Source organism: Dermacentor andersoni, chromosome 11 (assembly GCF_023375885.2).
Source record: "Dermacentor andersoni chromosome 11, qqDerAnde1_hic_scaffold, whole genome shotgun sequence".
Taxonomy (NCBI): Eukaryota; Metazoa; Arthropoda; class Arachnida; order Ixodida; family Ixodidae; genus Dermacentor; species Dermacentor andersoni.
Window position 1 is genome coordinate 66,304,698 of NC_092824.1, and position 27,037 is coordinate 66,331,734.

Genomic DNA, 27,037 nt, shown 5'->3' on the forward strand with positions numbered 1-27,037 from the left:
AGTGCAATGAACACGTCTAATGAGTCTTCACCCGCTAAGTGAATAGCGTAATACATTTTCGAAAGCACAAAAGCGAAACGAAAACAAGGAAAGGGGACGGTGAGACAAGTGAAAATATCGGACCTAACTTGAGATAGACAGGCTTTCATTTCAGTGATGGAACGTGTATGACAGTGCATCAAGTGGCAATAAAGGAATCTGCGCCCTCGTTCAGCCGATTCAGAACTGAGCGGGGAAGAACTATCGACTTCTTGAGAATTGCTCTCCAGATGTCGACACTCGACAATTGAAACCATGGTAAGACAAATAAAATATTATTGTTACGCGATAACTGAAACGGGGTTGTCATTTCGAGGTACGTGCAACATTTTTCTACGTTGTCACGACCAAACAAGGTGAAGGCACATCACGACACGAACAAATTGAAGGCACATCAAAAATGATACTTCACGCTAATTGGCAAGTTATTTTTTTGCAACGAACAAGCATTTGCATGCGCTAGGACGCTTCGTCAAAGGCATACGAACATGAAAACATTAAAAAAAAAAACGGCCCCGGGGCGGTCACACAACGGGGCAAGCGCGCGGTCATGCAGTGCGCTAGCTGGTCGCAGGTTTGAAGACAAGTATGCCATTGATTTGCAAGACTACAAAACAGATGACGCACTGACGCATTTCTTCTGAAGTTTTGTCATTATCTGCTCTTCCGTTACTTGTTTTCTAGTTACTACTTCGCGTCCAGTCCGGCAGCCGTTCCAATGCCCGCCGTTTGCTTAGCGCTGTTCCCCCCTGAATGTGAACAACCAACCAGCCGAGACTTTCAGGTTGAGTGGCCCTCTTATGCAGCAATTCACTACCATTTGTCATGATAGCCGCAAGGAGCAATCATAACGACTACTTTTTACTGACTGTCGTGTGGACATCTGCAATCTCGTCACGCAGCAGCTTCAGAGCCGACCGACAAGAAGGCAGCGGGTAGCACAGGCCTCTACAACAAAGGAAATTATAATCTCCAACTCAAAGTAGGCGACACTAGGAGAAATTTGAACACAATGGCGTCATTTTCTGGGAAATGACGCAGGGGTGTGACTGGCCAAGCAGCAGGCATCTGGACGAGGGAATGATTAGCGTTCGACAACGACTGCCAGACCGTCACGGAAAGCAGGGAGGCCGCCATAGTCAGTTTGAAGGCCGAATGATGAAATGCGGCCTTACGTGAATTTGTTTCCACTGCGTATTTGCAACAACAAATAAAGTAACAGACTAACTGGTACAGGAAACTATCTAAGCAGTGCGATAACGCGTGTTGTGGTAAACACGGCCGCCCTTGTCACGCTCACCTAATTGCAGTTTCTACTGAAATACATAATAAGGAATTGTCCTTAACTATTTAGGCTGCCATTCTCGAAGAGATGACACGCTTCTACGAGGACCTCGTCAAAAAAGACTGCGGCGCTCACTCGAATGTGAGAAAGAGCGCATCGCTTCATCGTCGACAGGAAAGGGTACGCTCGAAAAAGTGCCGTCTCATGCGGCGAGCGCTGTCTCCCTCTCACCAGTGGAACGCAAACCGTCGGAAATAGGTTCGAGCTCTTTTTGGACGAAAGGGCCGAGTCACCCGCAAACGCTGTCACATAAGTATCAGCGTGACGCGCTAAGAATTCATCGCCACTTGGCGAACAACGGGCCAGCCCTCCTAACACGTGGATGGCTCTGGTTAACTGAAATAATTTCCAGCCTTCGATGCTCGGCAAACCGATGCGCATGCTTCTTTGGCGCCCTCTCATTGGTGCTCCCTTTGCTAGCGACGAGGCGAATTCCACTCGACTTTCTCTTAAAGCCGCAAGCCTCGGCTGTAGCTTGTATTAGCAGTCGCTCTTGCGCGCTTCGTTGAACTGACTGCCTGCGCACAGTCAATTGCCATCACGCTGCGGCGAGCGTTTAGTTCGCTACTCGTTTAGCACAAATAGCGTCTTTCCAGACACGGGCCGAGATGGAAAGCCATGGTGCACGGTTCGCGGTGTCCAGCACCTGCGACCGCGCTGACCTCGACGGGGCTGGCGAAGATGAAGACATCTTCAAAGGCGACACTAGGTGAGTATACTTCGAACTTTCCAAAGATTTCCATTCGCTCAAGTCCGAGAGACATAGCATTTGCTTCTAAATTACGGAGTAGCATGTTTACGTTGCGACACGTGTACAGTCGCCATATTTGTGAAAGGAAACACGCGAGCGTCTTTACCACACTATACTCTTGAGGCATCTATTTTTTGCACTGAGCATATTCAGGTACCGAGTGTTGTTTCCCTGCGTAACACTCCTAGAGAACAGAGCCGGAAAACCGGCAAATCTGCAAAGGTGTTCTTGAAAATGAAGTTCGTAATTAGTTAGTAAATGCACGCGTTTACCAGATTACTATGCATTTTATTACATTCTTACTAGTTATGTACTAGCCAGCGGCTAGTAAGTGCTGCCTTTACTAGCCAGAAAGGCTTTTTAGTGGCTTATACGAAGTATCTATTCAGCCACTCCTATATCGTCTGGCCGTGGTGTGTTATGCTGTGACTGCGACAGTCTTGCGCAAAATTTAGGTCAACTGTATAGCATTGTTGTTGTGTTGGACGGAAAGTTAGGTGAGACGGTCATAGCGCACATATATGCTCGCACTAAGCAATAGACATTCGGTTACAAAACTGATTCCTTAACCTAATATATGGGTGCTCACCGGTGCAACAAGTGCTCCCTCGAACTACGTATATATATATATATACTCTTGACATTATTGTTAGAGTACGTTGCAAAAAAAAAAAAAAAAAGACGTTGCTTGGGGTTAATTGTAGAACGTCGTTATCCGGAGTCGTGGCGCCGTAATGTCTCTGCTAAACATAACGTATGCCTATAATTGATGCTTAATATTTAGTGAAAGGACGTGGTTCTCATTTTTTTTTCGCATGTATTATTTTACCTTCTTGTGCTTTTACAATACCGTGCACCTTACATGACAATGCCTCATTCTATTGTTGATAATTATACTTCAGTGACATTAGTAACGGCGCTACCGACGTAGTGCAGTTGTGAAGTCTAGCAGGAGTGCAGCAAGGTTGGTCCTTTTTTTTTTTCTAGCTTCAGCAGTTATTGAAAAGTGCTCTTTTTACTACCTGCATTTTCTAAGAAGGGAGTGGTTCTTGATGCGACAGCATCAAATGGCTCATTCAGCACAAGAGCCGGCGTCTGCAGCCGCGAGGCGGCACCTCAAATTCCCATTGGCTGCGACGCCACGTCACATGCACGCCTCGAGAGAGCAAATCGGGTGCAAGTGTACACCACTCGCCAGGTGCTGCGTGACGTCACCGTCACGACGCCACGTCACCGTCGCTTTCGGGTGCCTGTGTTATCCGCGAGTTCTTTGTCAGCGCAAACTCTTGCCTGGGTTGTAACTTCGCCTCGTTAATCGCTATTAAAAAATCGATGCATAAAAAAACACGCAAGTAATTCGAAAGGAAGAACGTTGGTTACAGTGAGTTTTGAAACTACAACCCTACGCCCGGAAAGAGTGTCTTACCCACTGGACTTAACCAGCGCCTCCTCTTAATAGCAAGCCCGTCCACTCCGTCTCATGACGTCACGCTACTTGGACCGAAATTTCCATTGCCAAGCCCGGCGTGACAAAGGCGGTGAAGTCAAAATCGCCGAAGCCTTCAAGGAGCGTCCCCATTCGATTCTGTGGCAGTTGGGCAAGGCAGCATGACGTCACGGATCTAAGTGCAGCGGCCATGCGCTACCTAGGAGGCGCTGGAAAAATGTCTCAACGCTCTCACTTGCCCGCGAGGAGTTCATAACTCGAATGACCGCTCGGCAGCATTCGATTAGAAGTTAATGCTTCTGCTTTTACAACTTATTCGATATGCCTACATCGCCTGTACGACATTATTGTAGGGGGGGTTAAAATACAGGGTCACAACGGAAAAATATTCAATATCGAAAGAATACAACAGTGAAAGCAAATTTGCAATAGCGGAAGGCAATAATTTCTAGGGCAAGAAAAACGCAAAAACGGTGCTCACTGTTGTGTATGTTCAGACATGAATAAAACAACCTTCGAAGAATATGACTCAATAGCATTTTAAATATTAGACGCTGCAATCACTTCATTAGAGAGCTCATTCCAATCGGTAATCATTTTCGAAAAAACATATATTTAAGCACATTGGTACGGCGCTGATAAGCTCTAACTTTGTTAGCGGGGTCTCTCGTAGATGGACCGTCATGCGGCTCCTAAATGACCCTTGTTTTGTCGATACCAGTTGTAATAGCCAGTCCTTAAGTGTCCTTGAATTTTCTTTTTTATGCAAGTAGCCTGTTAGTATTTAGTTAGTGAATATGACGACTATTCTTATAGGATGTAGCATAGTCGAGGCTACATTTGAGACATTGATGCATTATGTGAATGCTTGCGTGAGCGTGTATTTGGAATGACGGCTGCCGCGGTCAGCAAGGCCAAGAAGTATTCGCAAGGACAACTTAACTTGCAAGGCATGCACGCATTTTACGTTGGAAACAATTCATGGTCGGGAAATAAGCCACGTTAACCGGCTCGCCGTGCCTTTTTAGCGCAGGACTAGAGGCACCCTCTATGATCTCCCAGTTAGCTTACAATAAAACTGGCATTCGCGTGTCCCTGAGCAGAAAAATTTCTTCCTTTCAATCAGTCGCGTTTACGACACGCTGCATTCCCCACACTGCCGATTTACTACTGTTGCATTGTTGCGATCAAATCCGCTTGGCGTTTCCTTCAGGCAACCGCAGATTATCCGTGAAGAAACGAACGGCGGCGCATCTGCTCCATCAAGCATCGAGGCAACCAGTACAAGCGACTCGGGCTTTGCCAGTGGATCTGTCGCCGCGGAAAACAACGTGAGGTAAGCTGCCACTCGCCTTTACATTTACGTTGAATTAAGCCGCCGTCTGAGCAAGGACACCGCACACGGCATGTGATATACTCTCATTTCTTGCCACCCAATTGTCTTCAGAGTAGGCAGCGTCTCAGTTATGGGGTGTTTTGTTTGCGATTTTGGATTGAGACGCTCGCGTGACTTTAGAAACTTCAGTTCTACTTCGCAGCTTGGAAATGATTGATCAGCGCGTTTGTACTTCCCTTTATTTTGAAGTCGTCGAGGTAGCCAGCCGAAGAACGCCTCGAAGCGATACCATCAACGCTTCAGCTAGCTGAAACGCCGACTTTCTTTAGGGGCGAAAAATTGACTGTTTCGCTCGTAGGCGCGAAGCATTGAAAGTGATAGCAATGTTTAGCGTTTCGCTGAAGGCATCTGAATGCGCTCACCCAGAGTCACCAGGAAAAGCAAGTCCAACAACTAGAGGCAGAAAGCCCGGATAACCACTATTTTGACAGGATTTTCGCAAATGTCTCAGTGCGGGCGGCTGAATGTTTTCACAGATCACGAACATGCCGAGCGAACGATTACTAGGTCTATTTTGCGTTGCTGCACGGCACACTTAACCTGGAGGGTAGTTACGAGTAATATACGCTCCTCGCTGTTCGAACTTGGGCATATTGTCTTCGTCACTCTTTGCCTGACGTTGTAAACACCAATAGCCTGCCAAAGACAATGCGGTAGTGAAAGAGAAGGCATATGAACGCGTGAATGTTACTCTGCTTCTAAAATGGCTTATAACCACGTGAATGGCGCATGCGCAACTGACACCTGCCGTGATATCGGGCGCAAGTTATAAACTGGTTGCCGAGGTATCGCTGCTGAACAATCCCGATGTCTCTAGTTTGATCCTCTGCCTCGGGTCCGATTACAATGTGGGCCGATCTGTTGGAATAAGGCGCTTGTGCAGACATAGCATATTGTGGCATATCTGCCAAACTGTGCACATTACAACTAAATATCCTACGGACAAAACATTTTTCGCTGGGGAACGGATGCAGGGGAGCGCATAGTATGCGTTTACCTACATTGGTGCATCATGCACACTTTAGTATTTCAATTAGTTACCTTTAGATGCTTCACGCAAGCAGCAGTAAAGTTCGAACAGCGGAAATCGACAACATTCTTTTAGATCGCACTGTTTCTTTTCTTCAGCGCTTTTGTTACTTCCGATTTTTTCTACTTCAGAAACTTGTCTACATAAATTTGCTGGAAGCACATGAGCTTCTGGTATTTGACATTTCGCGCATCACAATTTATGTTTAGTAATCGTGCACGGCTCCAATTAGAAGCGTCTTTAAAACATTCGTGAAAACTTATTTTTCGCGAGACCTGACGCATTCATAAAAGTGTAAAATGAGCCAAAATTTCTAAACTTATGAAAAATTCGCGGGAGTTGCTAAGTATGTCACAGGAAGTAAACTAATCGTGATTCTGCCCTTAGTCCAGGTCATTGTCCCTCCTCTTTATCGCTAATGTCGACCCAGATCGCAAAGAAGTCATTCACCCGCAGTGATGCTTTAGCGGCTATGGCGTTGCGCTGCTAACCCCGAGGTCGCGGGATCAAATCCCGGCCGCATTTTGATGGGGGGCTAAATGCAAGAGTGACGCGCATTTAGTGTTCGTTAAAAAAAGCACAGTGAATTCGACCTATTTATTTCATGACTTGTAATAGCTTGCACGTCCTACTGGCCAGAAAAGGAAGCTTTTGTGATATTAGGTGAACGGACTCTTCAGAGAAGGCGTCAACGGCGCTTAAAAAAACTTCATGCTTGTAAGAAAAATATATTGGGCTACAATCTACTCTGTGAAGGTGGTTGGCCAGCGAAGCTGTGACATCACCTTATACGAAAGACCAATGTGACGTAGCCTTGAACGATGGAGCAATGTACCGCATGAAATGATTGACAAGACAAATTCTTGGAATAGTTTTCTAAATATTATAGTTTTACTTCCCAACCCCGATTTGATTATGAGGCACGCCGTAGTAGGCGACTCTGGAATACTTTGGACCACCTGGGGTTCTTTAACGTGCACCTACACCTAAGTTAACGGGTGTTTTTGCATTCAGCCCCCATCGAAATGCCGCCACCGTTGCCGGGATTCGATCCCACGACCTCGTGCTCAGCAGCCCGACACCATAGTCACTAAGCAACCACGGCGAATGAATCGTTTTCTGTCGACAGTTCTGTCGACGGAGACGAGGAAATCCCGGGATCCGACTCATATACAACTAAGTTGTAAAAGAAAGGGCCCGTTCCCTGGTGCTACATATGAACTGAGTATATTTAAGTGCAGTTTTCGTGTCAATTAAAAATTCCATGTGTCTTAAGCTTTTCATCTTGCTCAATGTTCACAGTGTGCTTTATTTTATCGACGAGGACACATTTGTTTATTTTTGTTGCTGCTTGTGATGATATAACTATGTCGATTTGCTTCTCTTCTTCGCTCTTTGTTAATGTTTTTATTGTTTTTCTATATCTATAAAGGCAGTTTAGATTGTTAAATGATTACCTGATTTTAAATATTGTATATTTCTCCTCTCTTCCTATTTGTATTATGTATGCGTGCCGCACTGTATCTCGGAGCAAAAGCATCCGTCAGGTTATATAGCCTATTGCTTCGATTTCTGTTGATGTACAGAAAGAAAAATAATTCAAAAATCAATTCTCAACGGCTAGCTTCTGCTGTCAAGACCGCGAAGCACTTTCAACTTGACATCTTTTTTCCATAAAAACCCACAAGCGTCCTATGCCTTTGAGGGACCTAGTACCTGAAGGAGACACGTGAAAAAACGTTTTCTCGCAATATCTACAAAAGAACTTGGAGCGTGTGAGCATCTCGAATCGTTATCCTGTAAGCAAAGCCTTTCTGCCTTTCTCACCCCGTTTATCTCTCCCTGTCAATTTCGAAGCGATGGTTGCGTTTTCTGAAAGAGGATAATCCTAGCAGGTACCATGCATTAATGTATATTCGGAAGACTTGTACCATTCTATCCTCCATAGGGAAATAACGACCTGCCTAATAAATAACGACCTCCTGGTTAATAATTACAAGCTTTCCTTTCGCTTGAATAGTGGAACTTCGGTTGCAAACTTCCTTGAGTTGCTTTGTTTTTGCTTAATGTCTACGTTTCTGGTAGGGAGGCCTTTGTGTTCAGCGTTCTGGGATTTCTAGAGGATTGTCAGTCGCACCAAGATTAAGCGCATTTTAGTTAGATAATTAAGCTTGATATAGCGCTAGAACGTCATCTTTCAGGGCTAGTAAAAAAAAGTCCTTAGCTAAGTGTATGATTTCTTAAATGTTCACTAATTCCAATAATTCCAGAAAGTTGTACGCGTTCTTCTTGCTATTTAAACGGCATGAAGCAAGACATTTTGTTTAAATATCCCCAACATAACCAGTTAGTTTTTTGACCTGAAATTAATATTTTTAACAGCTTCGCGTCTGCTGGTACTACCTGCCTACCTAGATATATTAGGCCTTTCCTTAACTGCAGGTCGGGCCATTCGAAACTGGTAAAAGAGAAATCATTAAATCGAGTTCGAGTTCTGTGTTAAAAATTTACAAGCTGCCTGTCCACGGAGTGTTTTAAACACCTTCATCTAACAGCTAACACCTTCATCGAAACCAAAGCGATTGAATTGCAACACGTAAGCACCAGGTACAGAGTTGACATAATTTTTCCAGCCAAAAAATGAACTTCACGCTATTTGTTCGCGTACTCGCGGAAAACCCCCAGAATGTATCATTAAACGCAGTAAACAGCTCGAAGACAGTGCGACAGGCATTGCACACTTGTCAATGTACATGTGGGCCAGTGTGGGCGTTGCATAAACTTGGCTCAGGGAGCACCAGGCATCAATCGAGTCTTCGGGGTCGTCGCACTTGACTGCTCACTGTAGAAAATACGGGCGCTATCACGTGTTCATTGAGACCGAGATCGTCTCCAACAGCAACAATCAGCTAACTCTAGCCTGCCGCATCACCAAAAGAGGAGATGCCGGTGTGTCAGCCGCCCTTCTCTCGTGCCTTTCTCGATAGGTAGCCCACATATTTATTTTTTTCTCAGGGTTCACTATTGGCCTTTTGTCACCCCTGTTTTTCTGCGCATGCGCTATCACTCCATTTTTGTGCATATTTATTTGCGCTTCATTTCACTAAGTCTTTCAGTTGCGAGTAAGTGCCTTGACCTGTTTCTATCGATCGCTGTTTTTGAGCTGCAGATCAATCTACTAGCCCGATTGACCATTCTGTTGCCTCATCGCGGGTTTGGCATGCAAAAACCCCCTATTTATACTTACCCCACGTCACTGTTTCCAAGTGCTTTGGCACAGGGTTACTTAACGCGACTTTTTTTTAAGCAGTTCAGTGTCTTGGATTTATTTGTTCGCCTGTTGCTGCCCCTCCCCTATTCGCAGTCAGTACCGCCGTCCTGCAGCTTTTTTCTTGAGATTCTTCAGCACGCATGAAAACCATGCTCAACTGCATTCCCGAATAGCTGCGAATCGAACCGCGCCTCTCCCAGCGTGCGCACCACGGGAACTTTGCCCACATCCCATCACGTGTGCGTTGCGCAAATGTCACCCGAATAGGTCGCGCTAAACAAGCTAGCCAAGGAGGCGGGAAATGGCAACAATGAGCTTGATTCTCTTATGCGGGTGTTTATCTCACATGGAGACGAAGTTATTTTAAGTGTGTTCAATGGGGCTGGTTGTTTCATCTTTAGAATAAAAACAGGAACAGCGCAACACGGGACGAGCGAGTAAAGGGCACAGGACAGCCCTCTGTCCTGTGTTGCACTGTTACTGTTTTTTTTTTTTTCACAGACGGCGCAACTGGTAACCTTTCCTCTATCCGCGACGCCCGCGCACACTTACCCCTAAATATGTTTTGCTTTCACTAACCGCAGCAGCAGCTGTGCCACCACCAGCAGTGAGGACAACGAATCAAAGCGCGGGACAAGTAAGGTGGCCACACAGGAAACGTCGTCAGTTTCGGAAGGCAACGCGGGGTGAGCACTGCCAACGAACTATTCCGCTAACATATTGCTTGTCCTACAACTAATGTTCTGAAGCTTTTCTTTCAACGATTGAGTGTTAGTCGCCTTGTAGTATTCTTCGTCACTGTAGTTCTTCATTGCCCCCTAATAATAGAAATGACCAGCTCACTTGAGGGTAGCATCTAACTTCCGCAGCTGAGAGTGCAAAATATGTGTTTTACTGGGAAGTTGCCGCTGCAGCTTCATAAGCAGCGCCTTTCTAGTGCGACTAATCTTGCAAAAAGAGTGACATGCGCTTCGAATAACTGTACTGGAACATTTAAATGGGTTTACACTCGATTAGGAGACACGGCCAGCTACAGGAAGATCCGATAGAGATGGACGCCCGCCAAGCAAAGTACAAGCAAGTGGCCGAGCTCGAGGCGATAGCGCGCATGACCGTAGATCTTCATTCGGGCTTGGTGCCTCCTTCACCAATCTTGGTGGATGGGAAGTGGATCTTCAGGTCGAATCTATTGAAAAAAATAAAAAACACCCGACAGCCAAGGATGTAGTCCACGAATACGGCTACGCAGACACTGCCGCGTATCGGCACGCCTTCGAAGAGCGTCGTGCTGGAGCCGGAGCTGATGCTTATAGACGATTGCAGCTGCTGAAAAACGAATGCGGGAAAACTGACGAAAGGAGGAAACGACAAGGGTGCAAAACGCGCTCGCTGACCATCGACTCCAGACAGCCACGTGATTCAGAAGAATAAAGATATTTTTTATTGAATGTATTTCAAAGCGAGCTCTTTCCATGCAAGGAGGTGTGGTCCTTCCACATCACTGTGTCATACGTTAAGCCGCTGTCATGTGCAAAAAAAAAGAAAAAGAACAAGAACATCTGTCAGTCCAAACTGGAGCCTCGCGGGAGTACTTCTGTGTTGGTAAGCATGATGACCGTGGTGCGATTAATGTCGCCATAGTCTTCGTACTTTGTCTTGACCGCCAACTTACCGCCCCCGAGTGACATCTCGACGGTTTCGTAACTGGAGGGCTCAATATTGGGCTCATTCCGCAGAACGGTTGTCGCAGTCCTGACATGGAAATTCAGTATGATTATTAATGTTTCCCATTTGACCGGTGTTTAAATAAAAGCCTATTTTGCAGTCAAAAACGTAGTTTATTCCACTGCTTGGTTCCGCTGCTTGGCATATTACATAGATGCAGTTTTTTTTAGGAAGCTTCTTCTCAAGCACTTATTGGAAGACTTCATTTAGAAACTCTTTTACCAACTATTAGTTTGGAGTTCAAGAATAGTTTCTAGCATAGCGACACTTTCCGGCATAGAGAGGTACTGAGTCATGGGTACGAACACAGGATTGGGTTGTTCATTTTTGTAATGACGTAGAAAGTCTTCACAGCTCCAATACTGCAATTGTTTTCCCATTTTCTGACTCCCTCCACATACTCTGCATTTTTGTCTGAATAAGTACTTAAAGGGTCACTCACCCATTGTAAGGTGAAGCAAGCGTATTTTGGCGACGAAACAGACGCGCCCTTCAAAAAAAAAAGTGTATCTGGTTTACAGTGCTGCCTTGCTTACGGCGCACTTGAGTTAATTCAGTGATTGGCTTCTCATGATGTCCTCCATATTATCATGGCCATCAGTAGGCGATTGTCCAATGTTAGTCCAGCCACCGCACCGAGTCGGAGGACCTGTTGGTTGTATAAGTTGCCAGGCTTCACAGGTTGGGTATACATTAAGGTATACATTGAGCTGTAATAAAAGAATGCAACGGATACTGTGGTTACTAAACACAATAAATTACTATCATTACCTGAATTATGTGCGATGCCGACGGTGGCACCGAAAATTTCAACGATGCACGAGACCCCCAGGACGTGTGATAAGATACAAGATGAGGTCGATAAAATGTCGCATACTGAAGTCTCCTTATCTTCGACTTGGTCTAACACGTCGTCTGACGGGGACTCCTCCACGGGGCTTACAGCGGTAGAAGTTTCCGTTCGAAGGACACGGGTGGACGATGTGACCGTGGCGCCAGCTGCTATTTGGGATGGTGTTATTGGTTTCCTCAGCAATTGCGATCGCCTCTCCTCGGCTCGAAATGACACCTGGCATTGCCAGCCTTTCAGTAGCACCATGTCCATGAATGGATACAGTCCATAATCCGTTCCCTCGTCGTGTAATACGTAACTGTTCCAGTACTCTACCAGTAGCGACACATCTTCATCTAGTAGAATGTCATGTAACACTCTGTGCGTGTTACACACGCATTCCCATTAACATATCTATATAGGGCCGTCATTCTCGTCTAGATTCTCTCCACATCGGCGTTTCGTTGCAGGAATGATCGCCACATCTCGTTCGGATTGTCAAGTAGAGCTGCAGGAGTCCTTGTGTGCATATTCCACTACTTGATCCACGGCCGCTTCTAGTGATTCCATAGTCAACTAAACTCTGCAGCCTTCCTCTCTCTTCTTGCTCTTCGGCAACAAATTCTCTCCAGTCACTCGATGTTACAGAAGCGGTATCAGAATCTCAACTTACTGTAGGTGTTAGCCTCCAGTCCTCCGGCACCGCCGTAGTAATGTGCCATAGAGGGACCGATATATATGTATACGGAGCGACCAAACCAGTTCTTATGGTCACTGAGAGCAGGTGGGCTCATTTACAATGCACCGACAGTCAGCACGTCAGAGTGCACCAGTTTCTTCATTTATTTACTCTGGTGATTCATTTATTCCTATTTATTCATTCATTGATTTATAATTGCGGTCTAGGTAAACGCCGAGCGGGCGCGTTTACAAATAATTTACAAGGTAATATCATGCTGATTGAATCCCAGCATAAAAGTTCATGGTTCGCGTTACCGACATTTAAAAGAAATACAATTACGCCATCATATAGCTTGTAAACAGAAGAAAGAGCGGAAGATGTGCATCAGTGTACTAAGCAAAATAAGCATCAGCCGCCGAAAGAAAAGCAAGATAGATACGCAGGTTACTTAGGTGTGCACTGGCTCTCAGCGAGCATTAAAACGTATATTTGCCCAGTCAGGTAAGACAAAGAAAAAGCGACAAGCTTGTACAACCTTCCAGAATCGTAAACAAATTCCCAGCGAGCAGCTGCAATAAGACTTTCAGTTCCTGTAATTATACAATTTTAAAAAGGCTGCCCATATGCGACTATTGAGTTCGAAACGCTGTCCGTAAATAAAGCTTTCGAGCACTTGTAAAGGAATTCCGTTACGAAGGCCGTAATTCACTCGCACACATTGGCCATGATTCTGTGGCGTTGTTCAAGCTTCCGAGGGTACTCTATGGCTAGCCTGGTATTGTGCCAACGTTTCAGTAAGGTTGGTAGCCGTAGTGTGGAAGAAGCGAGGCTCATATTCAAAAGCTCTCAAATTTTTGTCTGGGATTGAAGTGCCCAATGTTGTTCGGCTACTACCAGAATAAATTTAGCACTGATCTCGCTCGGAAGTCAGTGCGCCAAAAGAACGTGTCATGCATAGCCGAGAGATTTAAGGTACTATTCTTTAGAACGAGAAGCCGTCCCTGGCCGGAAGTAATAGCACAAAGTTTGGTTACCAGTATAGTTATCGCCATGTGCAAACGTTCTGCTGTGAACTTCAAAGCTACATATTTGCGTATTTGCTACGTTACATATGTTTCGTATTCGCCAGCTTTCGCAGAAGTAAACGCAACCAGTGCAGAAATAGCTGCACCAGCGGCACCGATGAGTCAAAGTCCAGGAAGAGGATGGCTGCCAAGCAGAAAGCGCCAGCCGTTTTGGAAGACGATGCGAGGTGAGGCCTGCCATATAAGTTCATTTAAATAAGTCCTTTGAAAAAATTCCAAAGAAGTCACCTCGTGGTGCAGTAGTTCTTCCAGGGGCAATTTCCCCTTCGGTACGGGAGTGGTGCTGATCGAAGGGTTCCGTTTATTCTTGTGGCGGTGCAGCAGATGCCGATATCTCATTTTCAGCGGAAGGCAAACATTGTAAATGTGTATATTGAACTTGCAATAAGATACACATACCGCATATAGGGTGTCCCGTAGTGTTGTGTAGTATTTCTGTGAACCAAATGTGTAGTTAAGTGACCAATATTCTGAAGTTTTTCACCCAACGGATGAAGATTAGTCGTTTCGTAGCAATATTCATAACTTCGCTTCCTTGTAGCAGAGGAGGGGTCTTGAAACTTCCTGGGACGAAGGTCGGATTGGCGACCACTGGTTGGTGTCAAGGGCCGGACAATAAACATTTAAATAAATACAAGTGAATATAAATTCGTAAGCGTAAACAGTGGCACGGAGCGATGACTAAGGCCTTCATTCCAATTATTCGACGTTATTTTTTCAAATAATTGCTTACTTTCATTAGTTGCGTTCACGTTCTGGCATGACTCATAAGAAAGAAAACGAAATAGTTATTTGAAGAATAGAATTTCGCTTTGACCGCCAATTCACCCCGTGTGTAATAATTTCAAGTACAAAACATTCGTAGTGGCAGACAAACTCGTTTTTATTTCCAGGTAGCACGCAGTTCTTTTTTGCTTGTCGAGTCATTCTGTCTGCACCAAGCAGATACCTACAGGACGTTGAGGTGTTATGGGAAACATCGCCGTTCTTCACAAGGGGCTCCTTGTTTTGCCTGTGTGTCATTACGATAACTCTAGTATTTGTAGGTATTGGTGTTCACTTTTGTGAATAGTATTTACTTTTAAGTTGTGTAGAAGTGTAGCCCAATGGGTGCAACGTTGTCTAGAATAACAAAAAAAAAGATAGGGCGATACACAGGTCTCTGTGCTTTGTATTCCGATAATTTATCCTTGGCAATATTTCTATATTATGATTTTGCCGGATAATACGACTCCTCTAGGTTGGAGTCTCGGCTTTTCTCAATAAACTCAGACTTGGAAATTCAACGCGACGAGTTGGTTGGACTAGTTGGTTTGGCATATTTAGTCAAACAGCGCAGGCCTTATACATTTTACAGTCGCGCTGTTAGTCTCAATATGCAGCCTTAATTGCTATATTTTGCAGTATGCTATTTATAAACAATTATTGGAGTATTACATACCTTACTCCTTAGGAAGACGAGTGCCTTAAGAGATATCTTCAGGTGCGCTCAAGCATTTCCGAATGACAGGCTGAGCTAAGTTTTTGTTGCGCGGTTCGACCTAACAACTTCGTTGAAAAATTTACCGCGACTGAGCCATTATACATAACCTGATGGTTAGTCGGCCAAATTGTCAAAAATTAAGAAGCACGCGTTTCGTCGCAGGTTTTCAAGCGGGGTTAAACAATATAAAGGAACTGAGGCAGTTGGTTACAAGTAATTTACGTGGGAACACCTTATTTGCCTTATAACAACGTTATTTAATTTTGACACAGAATACATCGAGCGTAAAGGCCTTCTAGAGTGCATAGGAACCTCACAATATTTACGGACACAAGTGATTTCGTTACCTGTTCTCAACTTTGTTTCTTTCTTTCAATACTTAATTTGCTGTTCTTTGGCGTATCTTGCAAAACTGATTTCTTAAACTGAAATCGTGTTTGATTCCATTGCTTGCGATTATACCTGTTTTTTTTTATCTGACTTGTCCGCTATGCCTTGTAACGGCTTCCTGCGCCATTTGTCAAGCTGCTCTAGCAGCTTTTAGCCAGGAAGCCGTCCAGATGCTTCTGGGAAATAAAATTGAATTGAATTGAATTGAATTCTAAATGGCACACATGACAATCTCAACGTGTGTGCGAGAACTGAAACAAGGCACGAAATAGAATATGCACTAGGTCGGTAAGAGAACCTGACATAATTACGAAGGCTTTAAATTTCCAAGCAAAGTGTGTGACCGGCATAGTTGGTAAGCGATTGTAGATAACAATGCGATAATGGACGGAAGACAGAGCGAAGAGACGGACACAATTAAGCGCTGACTTCCAACTAGCACTTTTGTTATGGATGGCACAACTATACTGCTTTTGTGTTCGCTGTTACATCAGACTACGGTCGTTACAAAGCATGCGAGTGGTCGCACAAGGGTGATAGTTGAGGCCGGACTTATAGCCAAGGTGATGCTGTCAGTAAGCCTTCGGTTGCGTTGTCAGGCGAAGAACTAGCTCGCATGTCCTGAATGTGCCGTCAATAGTGCATTCTTCTAATCTTCGTTTATTTTTTTAAAAGTAGTGAGCGCTTTGGTTCTCTTCATTTTTTTTACTTTTATGGCCTTTTTTTCGATTTTGTTTTGAAACGTGCCAACGCGGCAGTTCATTAGGAAATCACGTGCGCGAGGCCATATGCATTTCTGGACTTTATATTACAAAAACAACGTACAACTTGTAAAGCATTGTAACTATTGGAATGGCGCCCATCTAAACCAATACAAATTGCAGCATAATACAGCAGAAGCAGCTAACAAACTTACGAAATGTCATAACTATGCCAATAAAAAATGTGGTGTAGAATGCTGACCTAAAGATTGAGGGAAGAAAATATTCACGTAGTTACAACAGCGTATTCATATATTTGCAATATATGCCGTATGCACAAAATGGAAGAGCATGGAACAACAGCAAGTTGCCGCACATGGCACTAAGCATAATGTAGCACGTCTGAACGCATAGGGATTGCATCCCGTTGCCAAGATATGGGACAGGGCTCAATGTGAGTAGTGAAGTTTTAACGCTTTGACGCATTTCAGCGAAATGTGGCGGCGAGCCTGATGAGCGAATAACAAGCAGGAAATTCGGATGTTCGTCGTCATAAATTAATCCTGCATCTATACTTCATTCTGGAGAAGGTCTACTTATTGAGTAGTGCCAAAAAATTGACATGTGCCTGCGGTGTTAAGTGCTTTAGCTTTGGGAACCGTTAAAATCTACTAATTTATAGAAATTAGATTTAATTCATTGTACTTGTCCTTGAGGAAGTGCTTTGACTGCAGTTCAATTACATCTTTCTTAATAGGTACTGACGGACTAGTTAGCGATCGAAGATTTCGGTGAAGCAGCGCACTTGAAAAAAAAAAAAAAAATACACGTTCACACAATGAATGATAAGGACACACCCCTGTGCATATGTTCGTGAAAGTTGAGTGCAAGATCTGCGTTAGCAGAAAAGTTACCCAGCTCGATTAAGCGGCCTCTTTCTATACGGCGACTGATTTACTAAGAAAGAACGGCTTCCAATAAGTATGTAGTGGAATACTCATTGCGATTTACACTCGGTCAACACAACCATACTTAAATGGCGGGAAATGTTAGGAATAGTTTTCAGTAGCTTCGGAGCCTTCATGAAGAACGGCACGATTCCTTGCAAAATCGCTTTTGCATCACGTGAAATCGCTCGTTTATTTATTCAGTTTTTGTAACTTATTTATTTTTGATGTATTGCTTGCATAATGTGGTCTAGTTAGTCCAACCCGGCGGGGTCACAAAATATTCGGCAGGTAACAACACGTGAGTTCAACTACAACATAAGATATAATCGGTCGCATCATCAATGACAAGAAATGTAAGTGTACAAATATATAGCATTTTACCGGGATGAGTAATAGCGGATAACGTTCATCAATTTACGAAGCAACGCAAGTCACAACCACCGAAACAAAAGGATGAAACGTAAGCAGGTTGTCTATTTACATAATAGCAGATTGGAATGAACGCTGAAACGTATATTGGCAGAAAGAGATAAAAAAGGCATCCCTCAGCAGCATATTGCCTCCACTGTGCGTGAAAACGTGGAAGTAATTAACATATTTTTGCACGTGGCGCATGAAACTATAAGTTATGTGCGTATAGGTTGCTTAATGCGCTTAGCATTATCGGCCTAATGGGAAAATGCATGCCAGTTCTTAACTGACTTGTTACGTAGGCAGCACGAAAATAATATCCCGAAAGTTCTTATTCATATTTGCAATGTAGACATTGAGTTATGGCACGCGATGCTCGACGGGGACACAGTCCACATATATTTGTCAGAAATAACGCGAACAATGCACTGCCTTGCAACCACCTATAACAACGTAATCATTGTAACAATAACCCATTATAGTCGTAAGCGTAGAAGAGGTCATAAAGGATGCAGACATCCTATCTCTTGGACAAAATTAGTTTTGAATGCCGAAAGCTTCTCTTCCGAGGGCAAAATTTATCACTTGTTCCTCGAAATTCTTAGTTTTCGATTTGAAGATGCACGAATATTCTCAATGGATGAACCAGGTATAAGTCAATTACAGATAACTGAACTAACCTACTCCTTTCACATGTACGTTCTATTTAATGTAATAGTAGAACACGAAGTGTTCTAATTTGCGACTCGAAAGAGGGCTGTGTATCTCAGAGTTAGGCGCCACAGACCACCAAATGCATTAGCCTTCAGTTTCCACTAAACTTGAGCCTACCTAAATCGGGCGATACATACAAGTGCACGAAGTTAGCACTGAGGCTGAGCAAGCTAGTTTGCCAAGCTATATATTCACAAATAAGCGTCTCGCTGTCTGTCGTAACAACAGACCGTGCGCCATCTTGGAACATGTTGTCGAGCTATACGCGGAGAATGCTACCGGAACAGCGGAAAGAAAACGGCGATTCTTCCTCGGTGTCTGCGGCTAGACTTGCAGTAGACGTCTTTTGCAGGCATGCCTCAGAGTACACGGGCGATAAAGCCTGCATTAGCAACGCATGTGATCGGGCCTCTGTAAAGGAGTCGAATTCCCTAAGACAGTTGCGAAAGTGCACGCGCCGAATAAACCTCATCAAATGCAAAGCATGTGCGAAGTCGCTCACGTGACTAGCGAGTCTTGAACTGCATGGGCGCGCGCACGTTGGCGTGAAGTCCCACAATGCAATGCGTGTGGTAAATGGCTCACGCAGATGGCGAGTGTTAATGCACATCAAGGCTCGCACGCACGCGAGAAATCACACGTCCGCAAAAAAAAAAAAAAAATGTGCCAAGTCGTTTAAATGTGAGCGAATTCTTAGTGACCGTTTCACCCTGCCCTATGGGCGTCAAATCTTTCGTTTGCCGAATAAGCAGTGAATCTTTTCCGTACAGCCCAGGTCTCGGACGTCACCGTCATGGCCGCACCGAGGGAGTGCCGTGTCAGTGCGATTACTGCGAAGCCTTTTTCGCGGACAAGTCAGCTTTCGACAGACACGTGTGCAAGAAATTTACGTGCGTTTTGTGTGGAGCGTATTTCCCGGATACGGACCAACTGGTCGCTCACCTCAAAGCGCACTAAAGTGCGCTAGTAGCGTCACTGGTGCACGGATGAACCAACTCACTCGCGGTTTCTGCACGGGAACGGGAGAGTGAAGCTGTGCATTAAAAAAAAAAAAGAAGGCCGATATTCGTCCGCAAATCCGAGAAACCGACCGAAAGCAACGCGTGCGAAGAAAAAGCCTCTTTTGACGTGAAAAGCGGCTGAGTGAAATGAATTTTAGGAGAATGCTATAGCTGGCTCTTCTACATCACTGGACTCGACTGTCGCCTGAAGAGTCTGGACATCTCCAATGCCAGAGAATTTTAAAGACCTTTCTCACTGCCCGCGGTTCGCATAACTGTGTTGTTCTAGAACTTGGCTTTTGCGAACTCACTTCAAGGCAAACTGTAATGGGCTGCAAGTTTGTGGTTTGCATAATTAGCACGTTTAAATGTACGCATAAGCTCCTTGGTTCCTCGTTCACATATAGAAGTTTCCCCTGCATGCGTTTTGAGTGTTCTAGTAAGAAACGTTCATTCAATTTTTTTATGGATCTTGCAGTGGGAATAAAAAAAGAAACATTTGTAGTTTTGCAGAATCTTGAAAGCAAGAAAAAAAAATTGCCTTGGTGTTCACAGTGCAGTTTTTTGAAAATTTGGTTGATTCAGTGATTTATTTCGTGATTGCCAAGATAAGCGCGAGGCATGCTGCAGTCTTTGTGTATCTCACTGATTCCGAAGGACTTTGTGCTGTACCTGAAACTGAGCCGATGACATAGTATAATGAGACCATAAGTCAGATTCAAATTGCTTGGAGTTTCACTGCATGATGCGTTCTCTGCAATTTTTTTACCTATCGTTCTTTTTTCTTGATAGAACCTTTGTGACTTTCAAAGGGCAGTTTCTTATCCACATGGAAGAGATCTGTGTCGACTTGCTCTGCTTCATGGTTACAGCTGTGGAATCATTTTAGCCTGTGACAGGTACGGATTCAATAAGTGATAGACGCATTTGTGCTAGCAATGACTAGACAAGTACGCTAGAGTTTTTAGGCATGTGAACGATTAGCACTTATCCTGACGGGACTTTGTTCGATAATAAATCGTCTCTTACCCAGGTGGAGGGCATCTGTGTCGACTCGCATTGCTTTACTTATAGGTGCACAATATCTTTAGTTCAATGCGGCGCGAGAAGAAAGGGGATGGAAGAAAATACGGGCAAGACAACGATCACGGTCATCTATCTCAGCACGCACGCATGCGCTGGAGAAAAAGAAGAATCAAGCACCCGGTGTTAGCGTACTGCTATCCGCGGCCATGAACAGAGAACGCGGTACGCCAGGCGATATTTCCGAGCGGTCCGTCGCCGCAAGTACCACACCGAGTAACGCCACGACAGCGGTTCCCGTCGCTGGCGGCAGGCTCAGCGACCACAATGGCGTCGAAGAACCCTCGCATGGCGAACCGGAACGACTGACGCTGCCTGACGCGGTGGAGACTGGTTCACACCGCGATGACAGTGGAACAGCGGCTAAGCATCGTCACGCTGATGTTGAAGACGCCGAAGAGAAGTCTTCCTTGGAGCACGAAAAGAGCCAGGAGAGCCTGCAGCCAGAGTCGCCACGTCATAACCAAGGTAATCAAAAAAAAATTTTGTGGTCTTTATTTCCAAAGAAGGTGTTAAGGTAAGACTAATCAGTAAGAGCAGGTGCTAGCCAATCTCGATGCCAAACGTGTCGTTAGAGACGGCTGAAGGCTGATGGCAACCAGCACATACGAGTTGTAAGCTTTGTGAACACTGATCCAGATGATTAACCCCGTTTTCTGTAGATGGCTGTCACGCCGAATAAGCTGGGCCGACAACGGAAACTGTAATCGAAGCTTGCCCGATCCCGGGTGAAGTGTAGTCAAAGTTTATAGCTTAATACGTCGATACTGATAGCATTGCAGGATGCGCGACCATGTGAGGATTTTCATGTGGTTCACAACGCGGGCCGGTCCAATCTTTGAGGCAGCGCGTAGTCACGTCGCCCCTAACTGCTTAACACAATAACAAATATGGCTAAGCAGTAGCTTATCTCAGGAGACATATCGGGAAGCTTTCACTTGAATTTGATGACAATTCTCCTTTTGGTTTCCGCCCAATTTTCTTGATGTTCGCAGTGCGAAATTCTTTCACATGCTTAATATTTCCGAAGACTGCGATATCAGATATTTTTGCATGTTGGAGTGCAGAAAGATGTAACGTAGTATATAAATTGGTAGAAAATAATTACACGTTATAGTACGTGAGTTAATAAAACACATGTTCATGAAAAAGGAACAGGTACTATATAGGTGGCTTCAGATTACGTCCCTTTATTACTTTAGCCACCTGAAATAGTTTTACACGAGAGGTGGATTACGTGAAGAAATTCACCGACGATTACCATACTTCCTAACGCCAAATTTGAGCGCAGCTCTATACGCGTTTTCATTTCGCGATATATTGAGGGAAGGATATCGAAAGGGACATGTAGCAATGTCGGCAATCCGTCAAAAATCTGATCTGCGGGTGAAGCGCGTCGTCTTTTAAACATGACTCGTCGAAGGTTCTACAGTGCAATCGCTAGTGCCGCTTGGCTTTCAGAAAGTACTACACAATTCGCGTCGCGCGTACGGTCAGATTACAAAAACAATCGCAAAATATTATAATCGAAACAAGCACGAACGAGACCAAACCAAGCAAACCAAACAAGCGCCAACGAGAGCTGGCGCGAGCAGACGACAGTAGACGATGGTGCGAAACGAGAGGTTCGGCTGAGACCACATACGAGTACGCATCGAGCGGTCGGGCGGGTCTGCATGACACCAGTTTCCCGCGCGCACGTCGCTGAAAGGGCCTCTCTCATTGGTCTCTTCCGTTCGCGACTCGAGTCTTTCATCTGCCGCTCCGCGTTCGCTCTTTCATCTTTCGCTGTTGCACTCGTTCGCTCGGTTACGCCGTCACCACCGCCGCTCACCGCAGGAACGGGCCATTAAGAGATGTGCTCTAAAGGACAATTCGCATTGAAGTATTAAAAGTTAGTTATTGCTGGTGACCGCTTCCACATAAATCAGACGAAGCCGTTATTTCTTTGGCGTAGAAAGCGGTGTTGTAAGAAAGGCTGTATGTCCTTTCGGGAAGCAATGCTTGTCAAGGATGCCGGCAATACTTTATTGATAAACCCAGTCATCTTTAGTAAGAATATGTAAAGCATTTTTGTGTGTGCGTGTATGAACGAGCTTTGTGGTCGCATGCTTTTTTACTGAAAGTAGACTCGTCTAGCGAGGTGACTTCTCTGACTCCCTTTATTATGTTGATATTCCTGCTTTAGACGCGAAGTGCATTTTCCGTAGTCGAGACACTGAATTTAAGTTCTAATGAGCTGTTCTGTTACTTTTCAAGCATCCGATATGAAAAGTGAACTCCTTCAATTTGATGACTTTCGGGAACACTAGTATTTCTTTCGTAAACGGGTTTATAGCTGTTTCGACGTATTGTAACCTAGATGAAAAAGTCGATTATGTGAGTGCCCGACGAAATATATGTGCCATAATCTGAATACACGAACAAGTCTTATACGACCCCATGGTCTATAACATAAAGCTTTGTGTGATTGTATGATATAGTTCAATATAAACGCCATGGAGGTATAGCATGGGCATGCGTTGAAGAACGTTTTTCACCTGCTAATTCGATCCTAATATTTAATGTAATAAAGGAATAGGCAAGTGATCGGTAAATGTGCCTCTTCGTTTGAATTAAACAAAACTCTTTAGTGCGTAACAGATGGGGATAATTAGGTTGGATCAGGTTCATCATACATGCCAGAGCGAAAAATTCATCTGTGGTCTATAGTATCATTTGCTTTATTTCCTCATTCCTAATGTAACAACAATTTCGCTCCCAAAGCAACTTACACGATCCAGTTATCAGCGCTTGTTTACAAAGAACTCCCTTTTTCAGCGAAGGCTCTTTGAAGTTGAACGTGCTGAAGCTGCGCATTGTGATATGAGGAAAACCGTAGAGCAAGTAGTGCCCAATACAGGAGGAGGAGGAGGAGGAAATAGCTTTATTGTGCGCCCTGCGAGTTGGTGGGGAGGGCCAAAGGCCCCGCCTAGGTGACGGCCAGGAGTTCTTGGGTCCTGGCGGCATCCTCGGCCCGCTGGACGGCCCATAGTTGATCCTCGAGGGCGGGGCTTCCCAGCGAGGCTTCCCAGCGCGTGCGAAGGCTGCTGCTAGAGGCCGCGTTTTCTTTATTGTTATGTATCCCTCGGCATTCCCGTAATATATGCTCCAGAGTGGCTCTGGATTCACACGTTTTGCATTTGTCCGTTGGATATACGTCCGGATATATGATGTGTGAGAGATTCCCAATACAGGAGCATTCTTTTTTGTTTGTTCCACGCTTAGCGGAATGCAGCCGCCACCGCTGCCAGAAATGGAACTCGTGATCACGTGTTCAGCCGCAAACTCCACCATGGGCACTCCTATCTTAATAAATTGAAATTGAAATGTCTTTGTTCAGCGTCACCTAAACAGATTTTCACGTTTAAAAGCATGCTAAACTCCACCTCGCAGGCGGCTTTTCAATTATATTTGTTGCACTGCACACCACTGGAATCGATTACGGTGATCACGTGTGTGTAACCTCGCAGTCCACTTACTCTCGTGCTTTCAATGAAATTTTCTGTTGTAAGTCAACCCTGTGACACCTCTAGTCCGCTGCATCGACCTTTGTTGATTCGCGCTGTTTTTCACAAGTGCGGAATGGCATCACGCCCAACGTATGATTATCGTAGTATTTGAGTTGGAAGTTTTGGTTTTACGAAAATTCGTTGAACATCCCGACAATGTAACTAAGCTGAAACATCATGTTGAAAACTCTAACGGTGTCTACGTCTAGGTGAAAGAGTTCGCAAACTTCATATATTAAACGTGTCAGTGAAGAACACAAATAATTTGTGGATAGGGCATTGTAAAAATCGGCCTGTTAGCGATTCCAGCCAACGTGCCTAGATTTTTGCACAAAGCGTCAGGCTTGTCCGCCGTGCGCTTTGCAGAGTTGATAGTCTATTTTTTTGTGCAAACCTTTGGTGTTGTAAACGTTCTGCTTCAATTTTCTGAAATTTTCATGAATTCTCGGACACATTATTGCGCAATTGCTCCAAAAAAATTTCGGTTCGTAAGCCAAATTCTGCTAACTATAGTCTGCAGAATTTAGCGGTTCCTTTTAAGTGCAACCAGTTTTGTCCCCTCGGTGGTTGCCCAGAGGTACCGGTGGTGACACCGAGCGAAATATTGTTTTTAAAAAAGCCACATGACCTCTCTTACTATTTGATGTTACTTAGAAGAGTACAAGCGCAGGGTGGCATTTTCAACCAACAGAGGCCGTACGGAAACCAGGTTCGCGTGGCAGGAACCGGAAGAAAGTTCCGCCCGGCGGCTATGCCGAAGTGCCAGGAATGCCGGCGACTTCTCCGCAGCCGACGGCCGACTCACGACGAGATCTTCCGCGGCACCACATTGTCGGGCCGTCCCCTTCGGTGGTCCACGGCTCCGGTGGTGCTGACATGCAGGTAGCTGACGTGCCTGGTCCTTCCTCGGCGGTCCACGTGGAACCATCTCGTGGAGCGTGCGAAGTCCACGAACACGCTACGCAGCCAATGACGGCGATGCCAAGTGTCGAGACGCACGAACTCATCGGGCACTCGAATGCACCACATTCGGCACAGCGTGAGCTCCCTCCGCCACTGCTGAGTACTGCCACGATTTTGTAACGGTAACACCGATTGGATTGCTCCTTCTTTTTTTCTTATTCTTCATCGCAGATATTTGAGGACATTGTCTCATGCACAACGTTACGTTGGCGGAGCTAAAAAAACAACTCCTACTTTTGTATTGGCGTTGACCCCACCGCTGGACCATCGCCCCTGCTAAAGTTCACATTTCGTAGTTAAAGAAAGAAAACGGGCTTCGGTGATAAGAAATCCTACTGAGGCTTTCTCCAGCAATAGATTATTGATTGTGTTATCAAGGGTGAGCTGAATGCGCCTTCATTTTCCCCTCCAGGTTTGCAAAATATCGGTGCCACATTTTGCGGGAGAGAGCAAGTACTTCGAAGATAGCGAGTCCGAGCAGACAGACTGGCTGCATCCCACGTCGAAGGCGAACACTTGGACGACGTCGTCATGTAGACCGCAGCGACTAATCGGCAAAGGTACATTGGCTTCCGCATCTCCAGCGCACCCTCTGGATGCGACAGAGTCGCCCGTGGCTGGTTTTCACGCAACCGCAGGAAGCAGCAGTGTTCAGCAAATGCCATCCTTCTCCGATATGCGTGAAGAGGAGCTGCAGTCAATTAGGAGACGGCGTGAACATCTCGATCGACCAAGCACTGATACTCGGGCCACAAAAGACGGCATATCTGTGCGAAGGTATCATTCGCATGCGACGCCATCATCGAGATTCCTTTCAGTCTCGTTAAGCAAAGACGACGCCTTGAGGACTGAAGAAGCGGAACGCGGGAAGATTTCTCGGCCGGCTACCGGGATCTCCACGTGGTCTTCTGGCGGGAGCTCGCGAATCCCATGGAAAAATACCACCACACCTGCAGTTGTTACTGCCGACCTACCACAAACGGCTGCGGGGCGCGAAGTTTGTGACAGCTCAGTCATCTCCTTCGCCTTCTGATCACCTCGAGTTCCCGGACCAGAGCACTACCTCCGAGCCGAGTCCGGAGAAGTGGCCGCCTTCACCCCCGCCAAGTGCGTTGTTTGAATCGCCCGAGCAACGGAGTCTTCGCTCGAAGCAACATTTCATGTTCCAGCCGCCATGGATGAAGAAACTGCAGGACAGCGATGCTCTGTCTCTCAGTTTCCACAGCAACACCGCTTCGACCCCGACTCCGTCGTCATGGACGCGGGGCTCGTCGCCTAAGACCGCGGGTCGCCGTGCAGACGTTCACCCCGAGGGCGCGACTCCGTCTTCTAAGCAGCTGAGCTCACGGCACTTCCTCTCCAGCACGATGCAGGTATTGTTAGCCGACAAGAGTGTGAAGGTGCTTGACGCAGTTAGTCTTCATTTTGGGCGCCTAGAAAGGTGAAGCCTATGTCAAATTGAGAAATGTGGAGGCTGGTGCGTTATGATCATAGCAGGGGCTTGGCCATATCGGAGCGCTTCGATTGTCTGGGCTCGCGGAGGCCGAGTATACGAATGTGTGGAGGTGTCCACATGACTCTCTGCGGATGGAGGAAGGTGAAAGACTAGGAGGAAGCATCACGACACCATCTTGAAGCCCAGTCTCAAAACGATAAACTAATGTATCATAATAAACAGGCTCTCAGAACGTGATGCTCTAGCAATTCTATCTAGCTCATAATGAAAGTATACAGCGCAAAGTAACAAGAACAAGACAGAAGATAGGATGAACGCTCCCATACAACTGAGATTTTTTAAGGAATCTTGGGATGTACATACATGTCAGAATTACACCTGGCAGATAACAAAAGCTACGGCACCCTTAATCTAACAGATTCATCCAGAACAGAGTCATCCAGCACTAAATTCACCAGAGCATGCGTGAACACTGAACGACAGTCGATCAGGTTCATGAAACTGACGTCATTAGCACAAGTAGACATGAAATCACGAGGCTTGTGACAGAGGCCTATCACAATGTGCACGGTATGCGTGCATCGATCAGCCATCCGTCACGCACTCGGAGACTCGGACACAGAGGTGCTATATCTGTTATCTCTGTTATCTGGGATCAGGTGTTATCAGGTAACACAGACTGGCGAAACCGAGCACGGGCGCACCAGCTTGCCTGGCCAGTCTGCTTCCCA

The 27,037-nt window shown here is 45.4% G+C and overlaps 1 protein-coding gene across 5 annotated transcripts; it reads left to right on the forward strand.

Moving 5' to 3' along the window:
- The first annotated feature begins 1,710 nt into the window (after window positions 1-1,710).
- LOC140214293 (uncharacterized) lies at window positions 1,711-25,426 on the forward strand. 5 transcript variants are annotated; one of them, XM_072285691.1, is made up of 5 exons: window positions 1,711-2,093; window positions 4,796-4,918; window positions 9,867-9,965; window positions 13,648-13,770; window positions 19,028-20,291. In XM_072285691.1, exons 1-5 carry the CDS (start codon window positions 1,993-1,995, stop codon window positions 19,281-19,283), a joined length of 702 nt encoding a protein of 233 aa, XP_072141792.1. In that variant the 5' UTR covers window positions 1,711-1,992; the 3' UTR covers window positions 19,284-20,291. The 5 variants fall into 5 exon arrangements, with proteins under 5 accessions (XP_072141792.1, XP_072141791.1, XP_072141794.1 ...); XM_072285690.1 differs by having other exon boundaries at window positions 1,732-2,093; window positions 9,864-9,965; XM_072285693.1 differs by lacking the exon at window positions 19,028-20,291 and adding an exon at window positions 25,263-25,426 and having other exon boundaries at window positions 1,733-2,093; window positions 9,864-9,965.
- Window positions 25,427-27,037: the final 1,611 nt, after the last annotated feature.

Excerpts from the sequence above, each read along its gene's own strand:
- LOC140214293 (XM_072285690.1), top strand. The coding sequence starts at position 1,993 with ATGGAAAGCCATGGTGCACGGTTCGCGGTGTCCAGCACCTGCGACCGC. Across the intron at positions 9,966-13,647 it reads GTTTCGGAAGGCAACGCGGG|CTTTCGCAGAAGTAAACGCA; the intron begins GTGAGCACTGCC and ends CGTATTCGCCAG. Across the intron at positions 13,771-19,027 it reads GTTTTGGAAGACGATGCGAG|GTCTCGGACGTCACCGTCAT; the intron begins GTGAGGCCTGCC and ends CGTACAGCCCAG.